This window comes from Balaenoptera physalus (assembly GCF_965194825.1).
Source record: "Balaenoptera physalus genome assembly, chromosome: 12".
Taxonomy (NCBI): domain Eukaryota; kingdom Metazoa; phylum Chordata; class Mammalia; order Artiodactyla; family Balaenopteridae; genus Balaenoptera; species Balaenoptera physalus.
Genome location: NC_138897.1, coordinates 54,393,018 through 54,408,738, shown reverse-complemented (window position 1 = coordinate 54,408,738; position 15,721 = coordinate 54,393,018). Strand labels below are relative to the sequence as shown.

Below are 15,721 nucleotides of genomic sequence, written 5' to 3'. Positions count from 1 at the left end.
CATTGTATGATTTCAGTCCTTTTAAATTTATTTAAACTTGTTTTATATCCTAGCATGTAGTCTATCCTGAGACTGTTCCACGGACACTTAAGAAGAATGCTGTTGTTGGGTGGAGTATACTATTGATGTGTTTTAGGTATGGTTGGTTTATAGTGTTGTTCAAGTATTTGATTTCCTAGTTGATCTTCTACCTAGACATCTATCTTTCATTGAAAGTAGAGTGTTGAGGTCTCCCAAGTATTATTGTTGAATTCTCTATTTTGTTTCTTCATTTATGTCAACTTTTCTTCATATATTTTGGGCTTGGTTGTTTGGTGCATATATGTTTGTAATTGTTAAACCTTCCTGATCCATTGGCTGTTTTATCGATTATAAAGTACCCCTCTTTATCTCCAGTAACACATTTTGTTTTACTCTATTGTCTGATATTAGTATGGCCACTCCAGTTTTCTTATGGTTGCTGTTGGATGATATGTCTTTTCTGTCCTTTTACTTTGACCTTTTTAGTGTCTTTGAGTCTAAAGTGTGTCTTCTGTAGGCAGCATATAGTTGAATCCTATTTTATAATTGGGTCTGACACTTTTTGCCTTTTTAGATTATTTAATCCATTCACATTTAGTGTTACTGATATAGTTGGGTTTAGGCCTGCCATTTACTTTTTTTGGTTTTTTTTAGTTATTTAGTTATTTATTTTTGGCTGTGTTGGGTCTTCATTTCTGTGCGAGGGCTTCCTCTAGTTGCGGCAAGCGGGGGCCACTCTTCATCGTGGTGCGCGGGCCTCTCACTATCGTGGCCTCTCTTGTTGCGGAGCACAGGCTCCAGACGCGCAGGCTCAGTAGTTGTGGCTCACGGGCCTAGTTGCTCCGCAGCATGTGGGATCTTACCAGACCAGGGCTCGAACCCGTGTCCCCTGCATTAGCAGGCAGATTCTCAACCACTGTGCCACCAGGGAAGCCCCTGCCATTTACTTTTGTTTCTATGTATTTTCTCTATTTTGTTCTTCCTCTGTTCCCTCTTTCCTTTGCATTAAGTGAATATTTTCTAGTGTAACATTTTAATTCCTTTATAATATTTTTTAAGAATGTATATGTATTTTTAGTGATTGCTCTTGGGCTTACAATATACATCTTAGAATTTACTTCACATTTATATTAACTTGTTTCAATGAGATGTAGAAACATTTTTCCTATTTAGCTCATTTCCCTCTTTTTTATTTTTGTGCTATTATTGCTCTACATATTGCATCTAGATATGTTACAAACCCAACAATACCTTGTTATAATTATTACCTTATGTAATTATATGTCTTTTAAAGATGCTGACAGAAGGAGCACAAGGATATATTTGTAGCATTTGTTTTATTACCTTCTTATTTACCATTCCTAGTTTCCTTCATTTGTTCCTATAGATTCCAGTTACCATCTGAAGTCATTTCCTTAGTGCAGTACAGCTTTGCTCCTGACCACTTTCTTTGTGTTATTGTTCACAAATATGTTACATTTCTAATATGTTATAGGTTCAAGAATACAATTATATATATTGTTCTATATAGTTGTTTTTTAAACCCATTAAGATAAAGTAGTAATATGCATATAAATTATATAATTAACTTTACCAATGCCCTTTTCATGTGAATTTGAGTTACTTTCTGGAGTCTCTTGTTTTCAGCCTGAAGAACTTCATTTAGTATTTCCTGTCTGGTTTGTCTGCTAGCACTCAGTCCTCTAAGGAGGATGTCTTTTTTATCTGAGGATGTCTTTTTTTTTTTTAAGTTTTTATTGGGGTATATTTGATTTACAATGTTGTGTTAGTTTCAGGTGTACAGCAAAGTGAATCTGTTTTACATATACATATATCCACTCTTTTTTTAGATTCTTTTCCCATATAGGCCATTACAGAGTATCGAGTAGAGTTCCCTGTGCTATACAGTAGGTTCTTATTAGTTATCTATTTTATATATAGTAGTGTGTATATGTCAATCCCAGTCTAGGATGTCTTTATTTTGTCTCCTTTTTTGACAGATATTTTCAGGGAATATCTGATTGTTGGTTGATAGTTGGTTTTTTTTGTTTTTTGTTTTTTCCCCAGCAAGTGGAATATGTCATACCCCTGCTGTCTGGCCTCCATTGTTTCTAATGAGAAGTTAGCTGTTAATCCTACTAATGCAGTACTCTTGTACATTTTTCTCCTGGTGTTCTCAAGATTTTCTCTTTGTACATTTTTATCATGTTGTGTCTTGGTGTGGATCTCTTTGCATTTATCTTACTTAGAGTTTGTTGAGCTACTTGGATGTTTAGATTATTTTTCATCCAATTTGGGAAATTGTCAGCCATTATTTCTTTGAATATTTTTTCTGTTCCTATCTCTCTCTCTCTCTTTCTCTCCCCCCGCTCCCTCCCCACCTCCCTCCTTCCCCTCCCTCCCCCCTCTCTTTCTGGTACTCACATTATGCCTATGTTGGTGTGCCTATCATTGTCCTGCGTTTCTATGAAGCTCTGTTCATTTTTCTTCATTCTTTTTTCTCTCAGTTCTTTGGATTGCATAATCTCTATTGAACTATTTTCAAGTTCACTGACTTATCTTCTGATCATTCAAGTCTGCTGTTAAGCCTCTCTAGTGAAATTTTTATTTCAGTTATTGTACTTTTTAACTACAGAATTCCTTTTTTTATAATATCTATTTCTCTAATGGTATTCTCTATTTGTTGAGATAATCATCATCATATCTTCCTTCTTTAAGCATGATTTCCTTTAGTTTCTTGACATATTTATAACAGTTACTTTGATGTCTTTGTTAAATCTAACATCTAGTCCCTCATAGGTGGTTTCTGTTGCCTGCCTTTTTCTGTGTCACACTTTTCTTTTTCTTTGTATGTCTTGTACTTTGTTAAGCAAAACTAATATATTATAGCAAGTCTAGATACTGGTCTTTACTCCCCTGAGTGGGTTCTTGTTGTTTGTTTGTTTGTTTAAATGGCTGTGTTATTTTAGTGAAGTCTATTTTCCTCACAGGGTACAGCTTTGGGCATAAGCACAGCCACCCTGGGATGACAGTGGTTTTAGCAGGGCTCTTTTTGACTGTTTCTTTCTCTGATCTCTCTGTTAAGCTTTCTGCTTCAGCTGGTGTCACGCCTAGCTGTTAGGCTCCACTCACTGCCAGCCAGTTACCCTCTTGTTTTCAACAGTGCCCTAGGGCCTAACTTCCTCCATAGTCTGATTCAATTAAATGTGGACTCCTTTACAAAGGGTAGTTTTTGAGGTCATTGCTTGAGGTTCTGACCCCAGAAGGGCCCTTCTTAGTTGTTTCTTTATCTTGTTCTCTCTGGTAAACTGGAGATATGCCTGTGACTTAGCTTGTATCTGTCATGAAGATACCAGAAACCTTTTAATTGTTCTGTTGTACTTGAGAGTGACCTTAGCCTTGACCTTTCCCACACTCTGTTGGAAATAAAGTCAGTTTCTCTTGGGAGATGTTTGGAGCAAGTACCCAGGGCTGTGGCATGTTTCTTTCTGAGTGATATCCATGTTTTAGAAGTGGGGTACTGGGCATGGGTGGTAGCCTCTGGTCTTCTCTGCTTCTCTTCCAGTGTGGAACCTCAACCCCATGAAAGAACTGGGGTGAGGGTGATTGGGCCCCAAGTATTCTCTGAGCCATCCCTGGGGTAGAGCCTTCCCTTTCTGAGTAGGGATGGGTGAAACAAGAAGGCTGGAAACTCTTGGAAGCACTTATTTCAAATTTGTTCTCTTCTGTATGCAAGTTGGGGTGGCAGAGATGGGAAATGCTGGTGGCCTGCTTCTCCCAGGAAGATACCATAGCCCTCAACTGGGAGTTTGGGAAAGAGGGAGGCCTTGTGTTGTCCACAATGCCTGAACTGAGAAGGGAGAGGGAGTGGGTCATGGTTCAGATGCCACAGATTCTTGCTGTTCTGAGTTTTAGTAGATTCTCTTTAATAATTGTCTAGTCATTTTCTGTATGCCTTAGGGCATTTCCAAAGACTTTAAATGGTTGTTTTTAAAAATAATTTTCACCAGTTATGCTTGTTTTGCTGGGGAGTGGCTTTATTGAGCTCTTCATGCTGCCATTCCAGAAATGGAACTCCAGCTATGAATATTCTTGTTTGTACCTCCTACTTACATGGACAACTATCTCTTTACGTGAGAAATACTGGGTTAGAGGGTATGCAAATGGGAACCAGTTTGGCACAACGATGTAGAGTTGAACAAAACAGTTGTACCAAATTACACTACCAGCCTAAAGATGTTGAGAGTTTTTGTTACTGCACATCTCTCTAACACTTAATATTGTCATTGGACTTCTTAATTTTTTTCTGTCTAGGTAGATATAAAGTGATATCTCACTGTGGTCTTAATTTACCTTTCCCTGTCATTGGTATCTGTGTTTCTTTTTTGCATTTTGGATATTTGTTCTTTGAATATATGTGAACTAAAATTTTCTCCAATTTTTTTTTTTAGTTTTATTTATTTTTTAAAATTTATTTATTTTTGCCTGCATTGGGTGTTTGTTGCTGCGCAGGGGCTTTCTCTAGTCGCTGCGAGCAGGGGCTACTCTTCGTCGCGGTGCATGGGCTTCTCATTGTGGTGGCTTCTCTTGTTGCAGAGCATGGGCTCTAGGCACGTGGGCTCAGTAGTTGTGGCGCACGGGCTTAGTTGCTCCACGGCATGTGGGATCTTCCCAGACTGGGGATCCAACCTGTGTCCCCTGCCTTGGCAGGTGGATTTTTAACCACTGCGCCACCAGGGAAGTCCCCAAATTTTCTCCAATTTTGTGGTTTGTCTTTCTACCTGATGATATATTTTGCTGAACAAAAGTTTTTAAAATATAGTTGTATGTATCAAACTTCACGTATTTAAGAAATTTTTCCCTATCCCAAGTTCAGAATGACAGTTTTCTACATTGTCTAAAAGTTTAAAAGTTTTTCCTTTTCATCATTGTATCCTTAATGCCCTTGGGTTTTTGTGTATGGTGTGAAACTTTTCATCTTTTCCATTAGTTAATTGAACAAGCCCTATTTATTGAATAGTAGCTCTTTTTCTCACTGATCTGCAGTGCTTTTAGAAAAATTTGATATGATGTATCTGCAGGCTATTTGGGGTCTATTTGGGGGTTTTCTATTCTATTCCATTGGTCAGTTTGTGTAGTCTTGTGCTGTTACCAAACCGTCTTACTATAGCATTATAAATAGTTTGATGTCATGAGGAAAAGTGTTTTGCCTTCTTCAGGAGTATCTTGTTAATACATTTAGACTTTTAATATTTTAAATAGCTTTGAATGACAACATTTTTTCCATATTATATATCTTAATTAGTAGACATGGAATTCAGTATGTACTAACTAATCACTTATTCAGAACATTTTACAGCACTGAAAGAAGTGGGAGAACAATATGTGATGATTATACTTCATTTATTAGCTCACATTTTGTTTTCTTTTAACTATAGGAACAGTTTTGATCAAAAGTAACAGTGGTCAGTTGATGTTGGTATCTCCTCAGCAAGCTGTAACAAGAACTGAGACCACAAGTAACATAACTTCAAGGCCAGCTGTACCAACGAATACTCAAACAGTCAAAATCTGTACAATGCAGGTAATATACATTAAAGTTTTTTTCATCCTCCTTAGTTTTCCAGCAGTTATCTTCATATAAATGTGTATGTATTTGCCAGTAAAAATAGTAGAAGAGATGATTCTGCTCGACTTTTTGAATTAAGCTACTTTCTTTGAATATGTTAATTTAATCTAGGTGTTTGGTTTTGTTGTTTGGCAAAATTAATAAGTTAATCTTCGTACTCAAAGATTTTGTTGTCCTCAAGGGGATGTTCAAAGGGCTATGTGCATCTCTAAACGGGAAAAAAATAGCCATTCTGCTTCAATTTTAATTTGTGGTAAAACATTAACACTACAATTTATAGTATTTTTTATCCATATCATATAGGAATTACCTTTAAAAAAATTAGAAATCTGCTGTAATATTTCATTAACTTGGCGTTGTTAGAAGATGATTTATTTTACATACGTGATCATCTTTCTAGGTAACTAAAGCTTATCCTGTGTGTGCCAGAGTTAAAAAAATATATTTTTATGGGCATCTTTCTTTGGTTAAACAGAAAATGTGGAATGTAGTATAGTATTTTCTTGATGAAGCAGGCTCATCCTAATAAAAAGTTTCCTTGTATTCTGTGGTAATATCATTCTTTGCCAGTTTCCCCCAACCCACTCTCTCATAATTTGATTCTAGGTTCTCAGCCAGTCATTTTCTCTATTTCAGTATCTGTCAATGATAGCTGCTCCTTCCCTTTCTTGTTTGCTATGTGTTGAGGAGATAGGTTAGCAGACTTTTGTTTAAAATCGTGTATTAAATAAGAGTCTAAGGGGGAGGGTCAAGATAGAGGTAGAAGATTAAGAGATACAAACTACTATATATAAAATAAATCAGCTACAAGGATATATTGTACAACACAGGGAATATAGACAATCTTTTATAATAACTATAAATGGAGTATAACCTTTAAGAATTGTGAATTGACATGTTGTAAACCTGAAACTTATATAATACTGTACATCCACTATACTTCAATAAAGAAAAATGATAATTATGTGATATGACATAGATGTTAGCTAATGTTATGGTGGGAATCACACTGCAATATATAATTATATCAAATCACATTGTACACCTTAAATTTACACAATGTTATATGTCAATTATATCACAAAAAATGAAGTTTAATTAAAGTTATTTTTTAAAAAAGACTAAAAGGATACCAGCAATAGAAATGACAAAAAAAAAAAAAGTATCTATATGTTTTCTGTGTGAGCCAAAGAGTAAAATGCAATATTTTAATGCAGAAATACTGTGATATTTATCTGTTTAATCAGTTGCCTCTTCAGGAATAAGAAATGAGTGTCAACTGGCCAATTGACCAGTTAGGTTAATAGTAGAAAATATGCATAAAATTCATGAGGTTATAAAACCAGTTATAACAAAGAAGTTTGCTGTGGTAAAGTGTTTTGATGTTTGCCATAGTACCGATTAATTTTAAATTACTAATGCTGATGACTCTGTACTATCTCCCCCTCCCCCCCAAGAATTCTAGTTCACAGTTAATCAAGAAGGTGGCAGTGGCACCTGTTAAACAACTGGCACAAATAGGAACTACTGTGGTAACCACTGTTCCGAAGCCTTCCCCAGTGCAAGTAAGTTGTGACTTGTGGCCATGTGTGCACTGGTTATTTTCTCATCTTTCATTATTATTTATTGTTAGCTATTTCCTGAAGAGAGCAATTCAGTGATATATGAGGACACTTATTAAACTGGGAATTGTTGGAAGTATGGGAAACACAAGATGAACATGGTGTATATTCTTGGAATATCAGATTTATTCGAATGTATTAAATTAATACAAATGCATCTAATGTTCATGTGTCACAGTGTCTAGAAGCAGGTGCTGGGACAGAATTTTGGTGTGTGAGATATTTATTAGGGATTGATACCTGTGGAAGGGAAGGAGAGTAAGAGTTTGAACTAGATGCAGGTCCAATAAAGCCTCAGCCAACCTCATGGAGAGCTTTGGAGCAACTGTGGCCCGTCAGAATTGTCCCACTGTGTGCCAACATGGTTGGATGAGCCATAATTTCCCCTCTGTGATCAGTCATTGGATGTGGACTCTCCAGGGAGAGTTGTGCTCATGGGCAGGTAATTCTCTGTAGCTGAAGCAGACTCTGAAGGAGCTGACAATTGTCGTCTGTCTAAATAGCATTCCCAACAGCTAGGATAGCACAAATCTCTCTTTGTGATGGTGTATCACAGTCTACTCCTTGAATTGCTGGGATCTACTTCCTCATATGTGTTGGAAACCAGCTCTCCTTGGATTTCAATAGGTTTCTTCCTTGGAGAAGCAAAGAAGAGGAGGTTAGTAGGATGAACTACAGTCCCCACTACCGCAGCTGATACCATCATTTCCTCCTCCACCATCCATTCTAGATTCCTCCCACACTCAACTACCAACTCTTCTGGGTCTTAACTGGTAGTGTGATTAGACTTCTATCCCTGACGGATCCAAGGTCCAAATTGCCAGTCTTTTGAGGCAAGAGTTGTGTCACTTGTCCATTTATCATCACAATTGGGCAAGGAAATACCAAGAGGCACTTAAGTGGATCACCTGGATTCACTGCATAAACTCCTCTTGGCCTTCATTGTGTAAAAGCTACCCTACCTATTCCAGTTGTCAGGTTAGTTACCCCTGTCATGATAATGACTCTTCTCTATCCTGTTGGTCCCTGGACACAGGGACCCTGAAGTGTCCAAGAGGCAGCCATGGTGTCTAGTTTATAGGGACTCTTGCTATGTTCTTTGGTGAAAGTGTGCCCACTGTGGGCAGGAATGGGAAGCACAGGATCCCCCAGTGGGTCTTTGGGAGTAATGATAAGTGGATCCGTTCATCCTTCTACTCTTTGATTCCTTGGTTCTTCATATATTTGTCCTGTTGGGGACATAGTACCATATAGAATTTTTTGATTCAGTGAGTATGCACTAAGTCTTAGAAGATGGAGGATGGAGTTCCATCTTCATAGAGTATTGTCTCTGAGTTTGCACTTCACCTGTGTTTTCTGCACGCTGTTCTAATACTTTACTAGGCAGGCAGCTTCTGGATCATGCCATATATGATATAATCAGTGGATCCCATAGTCATGGGACCACTGTTGTACTTCCTTTGCTGTATAGAAGATACATCTTCTTGAAGCATGTTATGTGAAATCCCATGCTGTGGATCAAACATGGTGTTTGGTGTTTCAGAATTACTTAACCATATTACTTCCTCTAACAGAGATGGTGATCAGTGAACCTGATTTTAAACATAGTTTTTGTTGTTGTTGTTTTGTTTTTGTTGTTTTCTTTGCTAATAATGACTACCATTTATTGAGCACTTAATGTGTTGGACACTTTTTAAGTGCTTTACATCCCTCATCTCATTTCATTTCATCCTGTGACTATTCTGTAAGGAAGTATTATCTCTATTTTATGTATGTGAAAATCGGTTTAGAGAAGTTAAGAAATTTGCATGACTTCTGCTAATATGTAGCAAAGGGGGCATTTGAACCAAGGTCTCTATCTGACTCTGGAAACTCTATTCTTAATGACCTCTGTGCTGATTGTCTCAAACTCTAGGTTCCACCTCCCCCCCCCGCCCCCCTGCCCTTAGGTTATTCTAGGGAGATCACTGGGCCAAAGGGTATGAATTTAGGCCTGCTGATAGCCGCTATGTGTTGTAAGAAATAATTATGTTTCTTAAAATGGGATTTTTTTTTTTTTTGATCAGTCAAATGTGGACACCAAATAACACCACAGGAAGGTGTATGAAAGTGAAAGAGACTTCCTATACTGACAGGTCCTAGAAGAGGTCCTGCACGACATGCAGGGGGCCATATGGGAGGAGCACCCGGGGCAGGCGCAACCAAGCAAGTGGGGATCTGAGAGAGAATGAGGACGTGGGGGCAAGTGCCTGTGTTGAGGGTTGGTATGGAGTACACAAGCAAAAGACGTGAGGGGATTTCATTGGTGTGTTTGAATGTCATTATGTCACAGTTGGGAGAGCAGAAAGAGAACTTGTGGCAGGGACCAGCCTTATCACACTGGTGCACCTGGTCACCTGGGCAAGGCGTTCACAGCCTGTTTGTGGGGATGTTGAGGCACCAGAAAAATATGAAGTTTGAAGATTTTACAATACAGTTATTTTATGAAAGGGGTTTCAACTTCCACAGTGTTTTGAGTAAATCAATTTTTTTATTGTATCTATTTATTAAAGATTTAGTACATATAGTTGTACTAAAATGGTATATATGTGTTGTTTAATTCTTTTCCTTGGGTTATTTTTCCATATATATGTCTACAATAGCTATTTCCATGCAGGGTGTGTATAACTTTTCTTAATTTAGATTGATGCATATTTTAAGCTGAGTTGCTCCTTAGTGGTAGGCTAAGGCAGTAGAAATTTATCAGTGAAGTTAGTGAATAATTTCTTTTTTTTTTTGATTAATTAATTAATTTATTTATTTTTGGCTGTGTTGGGTCTTCGTTTCTGTGCGAGGGCTTTCTCTAGTTGTGGCAAAAGTGGGGGCCACTCTTCATCGCGGTGCGCGGGCCTCTCACTATCACGGCCTCTCTTGTTGCAGAGCACAGGCTCCAGACGCGCAGGCTCAGTAGTTGTGGCTCACGGGCCTAGTTGCTCCACGGCATGTGGGATCTTCCCAGACCAGGGCTCGAACCCGTGTCCCCTGCATTAGCAGGCAGATTCTCAACCACTGCGCCACCAGGGAAGCCCAGTGAATAATTTCTGTGTCCACTTTGAGAGGTAAAGCATCTCAGTTTTAGACATTTCTTGGAAATAAGGAGCTAGAACTTGGATGACTCTCCTTAAAAGGCAATTTAGTCTGTTAAATTTGTATACAATTAATGTCACTGACTCTTGTGTATTAATATAGCTGATTTTCACAATTTACTTCACATATACCCCAGGTCTTTTCTCTCCTGTCCCCTATACATGCTTAATCAGTGCCAGTGCAGTCTTGCAAAGCATGGAAATAGCGTTGCCTGGTCTAGAATATTGAGATTTATGATTGAGTTTAAAACAGTCCATCCATTACTGCAGTGTGATTATATACATAGAGTAAGACCAGGATTGTGTATTTCTCCATGCCTCTTAAGAGTTGCAGGTATCTGGTAAGGTACAGGTAGTAGCTATATTAGAAAGTTATGAAGGACAAATTTTGTGCTGGAGACAATAAAATATTGACAAGGAAAGTAGGAGTGCCACAAATGCTGCTTCTTCTACTCACAAAAAATAGGACTTTTTTCCTGAGCTCACATTTCGTTGGGCCTTATTTTGCTTCACAAGGAAGAGGGACAGTACTCCCCTGAGGAACCCCTCCTATCAGTCCTGCGAGGTAATCATAGTCAACAGCTAAAGTTTGACATTACTTTCTTAAATATAGTAGTACAGAGAATTAATGGTAGAGTATAAAACATACTCACTGAAAAAAGAGTATGTGTTTACTGTACATAAACCTAAAAATGTTTATTAGAAGATCTCCAAAAGGATTCAGAGGGAACTGTACAGTACTTGTCCTTGAAGAGCAGGACTAGGGATAGACTAAGAAAGAGACTTCATTTTCATTGTTGTCTTTGAGATCTGTTAATATTTAATAAAACTACTAATTTAGGTATGATTTTTAATTTTACCTTTTTTGCTTAACATTTCATAAGTTTTCATCTTCATCATTAATCAGTGTTTTAAATTTCTTTCCCATTTTTTTACCCCCAAAACATTCTTGTCTAATATATGCTTCAGTCTTTCTAAAGTGGAAATTTTTGATGTATATTTGAATTCACTTATATTGATTGTTGCAGAAAGAAATTTTCTTGAGGGTAATAGCAACCTGACCTTTTTGTGTTTTATGCCTGTAGAACACAAGTATTTAAATTAAAATGATGGTGCAGTGTTCAGTTTTCTGTGTGAATTGTAAATACTGTTCTCTCCCCCACCCTCAAACTTTACTCATGTTCTGTAACTTTTAGTGTTTGTCTTTAAAGTAAGATTGTTGCTTTATCTCAATGTGGTTGTCTAAATTATTACCCAATTTGTGATTTCTTATATTAAACTTTTTATCCTGCAGGTGGTGCTATAATCACACCTCATTTAATAGAGGCTAGAAGAAACAACCGAAATTCTTTTCAGTGTGAAAATAAGATAATCACATTTTGTAATATTTGTTATTACAAATTACAAATCTATTACTGCTTTTCTAATAGTCTACATAAAAGCAGCTTATCTGAATATGAGACGATCAGTAGATCTCTCAGATTTATACTTAATAAAAAGCAGGGGCTTCCCTGGTGGTGAAGTGGTTGAGAGTCTGCCTGCTAATGCAGGGGACGCGGGTTTGAGCCCTGGTCTGGGAGGATCCCGCATGCCGTGGAGCAGTTGGGCCCTTGAGCCACAGCTGCTGAACCTGTGCATCTGGAGCCTGTGCTCGGCAGCGAGAGGGGCCGCGACGGTGAGAGGCCCACGCACCACGATGAAGAGTGGCCCCCGCTCGCTGCAGCTGGAGAAGACCCTCACACAAAAACGAAGATCCAGCACAGCCAAAAATAAATAAATAAATAAATAAATAAAAAATTACAAAAAAATGATAATAAAAAAAAATAAAAAGCAGAATATTATAAAATAAGAAATTCTATATTTTCATACAAAAACTTACTATTTCAAATTTTTTTGGAGAAGTATTAATAATATTTGAGGACTACGTGCTTGGCACCGTTTTTTAAAAACAATCCCAGGATAGTAGGTACCATTGCTGTCCTTGTTTTTTACAAACAGGAATCAGAGGGTTAGCAGGATAAAGTAACTTGCCTGAGGTCAACACTTGGGTGTCAATGATAAATAGGTAGGTAGGTGAGAATGAAACCCAGAGCTGCCAGAGTCCAGAGCTGGTAAATGGTGTTACATTGCCTTAGACTAGTAGAGCATAATATAAAACCAAGGATGTCAAGATCCATTTGTAGTCTAAGTGTGAAATGAGGCACTCTCCATGATGCATATCCTAGTAATACATATCTCGATATCTACCGCTTTTACTTTCAGTCTGTGGCTGTGCCAACCAGTGTTGTCACAGTGACCCCTGCGAAGCCGTTGAATACTGTGGCTACCCTGAAGCCTTCAAGTTTGGGAGCGCCACCCACCCCCTCAAGTGAGCCCAGTCTCACAGCAGAGAACTCAGCCACTGCTCAGACTAATCTTTCTCCGGTAAAGCTCTCCCTTGTATCTTACATAAATAGAACTCTTTACAAATTTTCTTCAAGTATATTTTCTAGCTAACATTTGTGAGTGTTTGTTTATACTTCTATATTTAGACGATGCTAGAAAATGTGAAGAAATGTAAGAACTTCCTCGCAATGTTAATAAAACTAGCGTGTAGTGGATCGCAGTCCCCGGAGATGGGGCAGAATGTGAAGAAGTTGGTGGAACAACTTTTGGTAAGTTGGGACTGTAAAAGCTCTGTAAGCAGCCATGGAACATGTTTTAAATGAGAAATAAATATTTTTAAATGAGGTTTATCTTAAATGCATTTTTGGATAACCTTTGCTTTTGCTTATTGAAAGCTTTGTAATGATTATAAATCTTAGACTAGTAAATCTAGTCTATACAGTCGTCCCTCAGTATCCATGGGGGTTGGTTCCAGGACCTGCCGAGGATACCAAAATCCACGGATGGTCAAGTCCCATAGTTGGCCCTCCCTATCTGTGGGTTCCACATCTGTGGATTCAACCAACTGCGAATTGTAAATATAGTACTACACCAGTCCTTAGTTGGTTGAATCTGCTCATGCAAAATGTGGGGATACGAAGGGCCGACTGTATTACTTTATGTTTGCTAGTCTTGCTTCACTTAGCCTAAAAAGCGCTTTGGAGAGAAGGTTGACTACTTGCTCAAATAAAAACTTATAAGTATTTGGAGAATATTTGGCCTCATGAAAAGAGGTGGTTGGAAAAGTATTTTAAGAGCTTTTCTCCCGATCGTTATGGATATTCTTTAGAGTCCACTGGTTTATCTTGTACCCTGAATGGATCTTTCACCCAAATGTAACAGCTCACATTTGGTCATCTGGAAAATAATTGGTTCACTGAGCTGTATAGATCTTCCAAATGTTGACAGATTTGTTATTTAAGATATCAAACAATCATACTTGTAATCTAACAATCGCATCAGAAAATTTTTTCAGTACAGGGAAGCTATCAAGCTCAGGATTGTGGTTACAAATTTTCCAAAATTCTAATTTTGGCTTGAGAGCTCTGATTTTTATCATTAGCAACAAAAACCATCAGTTGTTTTCCTTACAGTGACAGGCGTGGTTCGTTTGTTTGTTTTTTGAGAGAGTGTCTCTCAAAATACCCCAATGTGAATAACCACAGCTGGTTTGATATTCTTTCCAGTAAATGCAAGAAAAGCAGCTAGCCCAGCTAGCAACTCAATCACAAGGTGCTTTTCCTTGAGTATCTTACTTTGGTCTACTGTATGTATGGTTCCCATTAGGTTGCACACAGTATTTTAAAAAGATGTCTACTGAAGGGTTAAGATTTAGTAAAATTAAATTTTACTGTTTTATGAAGGACATTTTAAAGTGGAACTGGCTCTGTTTTTTTTACCACACATGCATAGCAATGCAGAGTATGACGACAACTATTTAAATTTGTTATCATTGCCTTTCTTGCCAGAAGTTGCTTTCGTACCATCAGTGCAAATCTCAGCACAGTGAAAAAGGCCAAAAAACGATTAGTATTAATGTGAAAATAATTTAGACCTCATAGACCCCTGCAGTGTTTAGAGTCCAAGCCAGTATGGAAGGGTTCCTAAGTCCTTTGGAACAACAGCATATCTATTATTGTGGCCTTGTAATAAAATACAGTTTAACCTCAGTTAAAGTAATTTAAAAATTGAGAAAGGAAAACAAAAAAAATCTAAGGCCCCCACACCAAATAACTTCCAATTTCCTACCCTAAGAAGTGTAGGACTCCTGTGCCTTTACTTCTTAATTGTTCTTGACAGACTGTGGTACTATCACCTTATCCAGTCAGCCAGCTCTTCTCTCACTTTGCTTATTACTGGGATCTTAAAAAATAATAATAATAATCTCTTCATTGTATTCTGTATGAAAGAACATCTCTATGTTTATTCATTTTGTAGGGGATGTGAAAAAACTGCTCCCATTTAATGATAGACTTTGACTTTATCACTGTTCCAAGTTTGCTATGTCTACAATCATGAATCACAGACTTTTCCTCTTGTAAAATATTTGTAGACCTAAAAGTGTTTTTCTTTCTTCCATTCCTCAGGATGCAAAAATTGAAGCAGAAGAATTTACTAGACAACTGTATGTTGAACTCAAGTCTTCACCTCAGCCTCACCTAGTTCCTTTCCTTAAGGTAGAGTTATGTGTTACTTTGAAGAAATAGTTTGGATTGGATTACTTTAAAGTAATTTAAAATCTGAATATTTCAATATGGCAGCAATTTAATGTGAAGATAGTAACAGTAGAAGAAATCTCTCAGGGCTGTTGTAATCTGTAAAGCACATTCATAATTCATATTCTTTGCATTGGAACACATTGAGAAAACAGAAGTAACATTCATGAACATAACTTAATGATTATATTATTTGATGCTTGTATTCTCAAAGATTCTTAACTTTAAAAAAAAATAGTGTCTCTGCTTTGTCCTGATGACTCTTATTCTCTTAGAAATAGTAAACCACGTGGTACCAAATTTAGTGTGAAAGCTATTATTATTTTTTTTGGAGAGGGGAAGCTATTATTTTTAAAAACTAATTTATATTGTTAGTAGGCACACTCTTCTCTAAGATTTATTGAATTAAGTAGATTTTGATGGAGAACAATAACTTTGATAACAAGAGCTTTGGCAGGCTGAAAAAATATATTCCTTTTGGATATTTTGAAGCTGAAAAGGAATTGAATTGAAATTTATAAAGTTATTAAAGACCTGAGATTTTAGTGAACCAAACACTCATCCCATATATTTTGAAATAATGGAACGAAGAGTTGCCTTTAGAAAAATTTGGCTTAATTGTCTAGGGGAGATGAAAGAGACTTCATAGAGGAAGACTCCTTTTGATGCCTCATGAAAGAAGAG

At 37.3% G+C, this 15,721-nt stretch overlaps 1 protein-coding gene across 9 annotated transcripts in view; it reads left to right on the top strand.

Moving 5' to 3' along the window:
* Positions 1 to 15,721, top strand: part of TAF4B (TATA-box binding protein associated factor 4b) — a 141,367-nt gene that overhangs the window by 6,491 nt on the left and 119,155 nt on the right. For 7 of the 9 annotated variants that reach the window (XR_014251500.1, XR_014251501.1, XR_014251502.1 and 4 more), the window contains exons 2-6: positions 5,460 to 5,605; positions 7,108 to 7,215; positions 12,660 to 12,821; positions 12,929 to 13,051; positions 14,909 to 14,998. Coding sequence is in view for 5 of the 9 variants with exons in the window: in XM_082416039.1 (XP_082272165.1) it covers positions 5,460 to 5,605; positions 7,108 to 7,215; positions 12,660 to 12,821; positions 12,929 to 13,051; positions 14,909 to 14,998 (629 nt within the window). In the remaining 4 variants the exon portion in view is untranslated. The remainder of the gene's footprint in view (positions 1 to 5,459; positions 5,606 to 7,107; positions 7,216 to 12,659; positions 12,822 to 12,928; positions 13,052 to 14,908; positions 14,999 to 15,721) is intronic. The other 2 variants (XM_082416038.1, XM_082416037.1) reach the window with 2 other exon arrangements.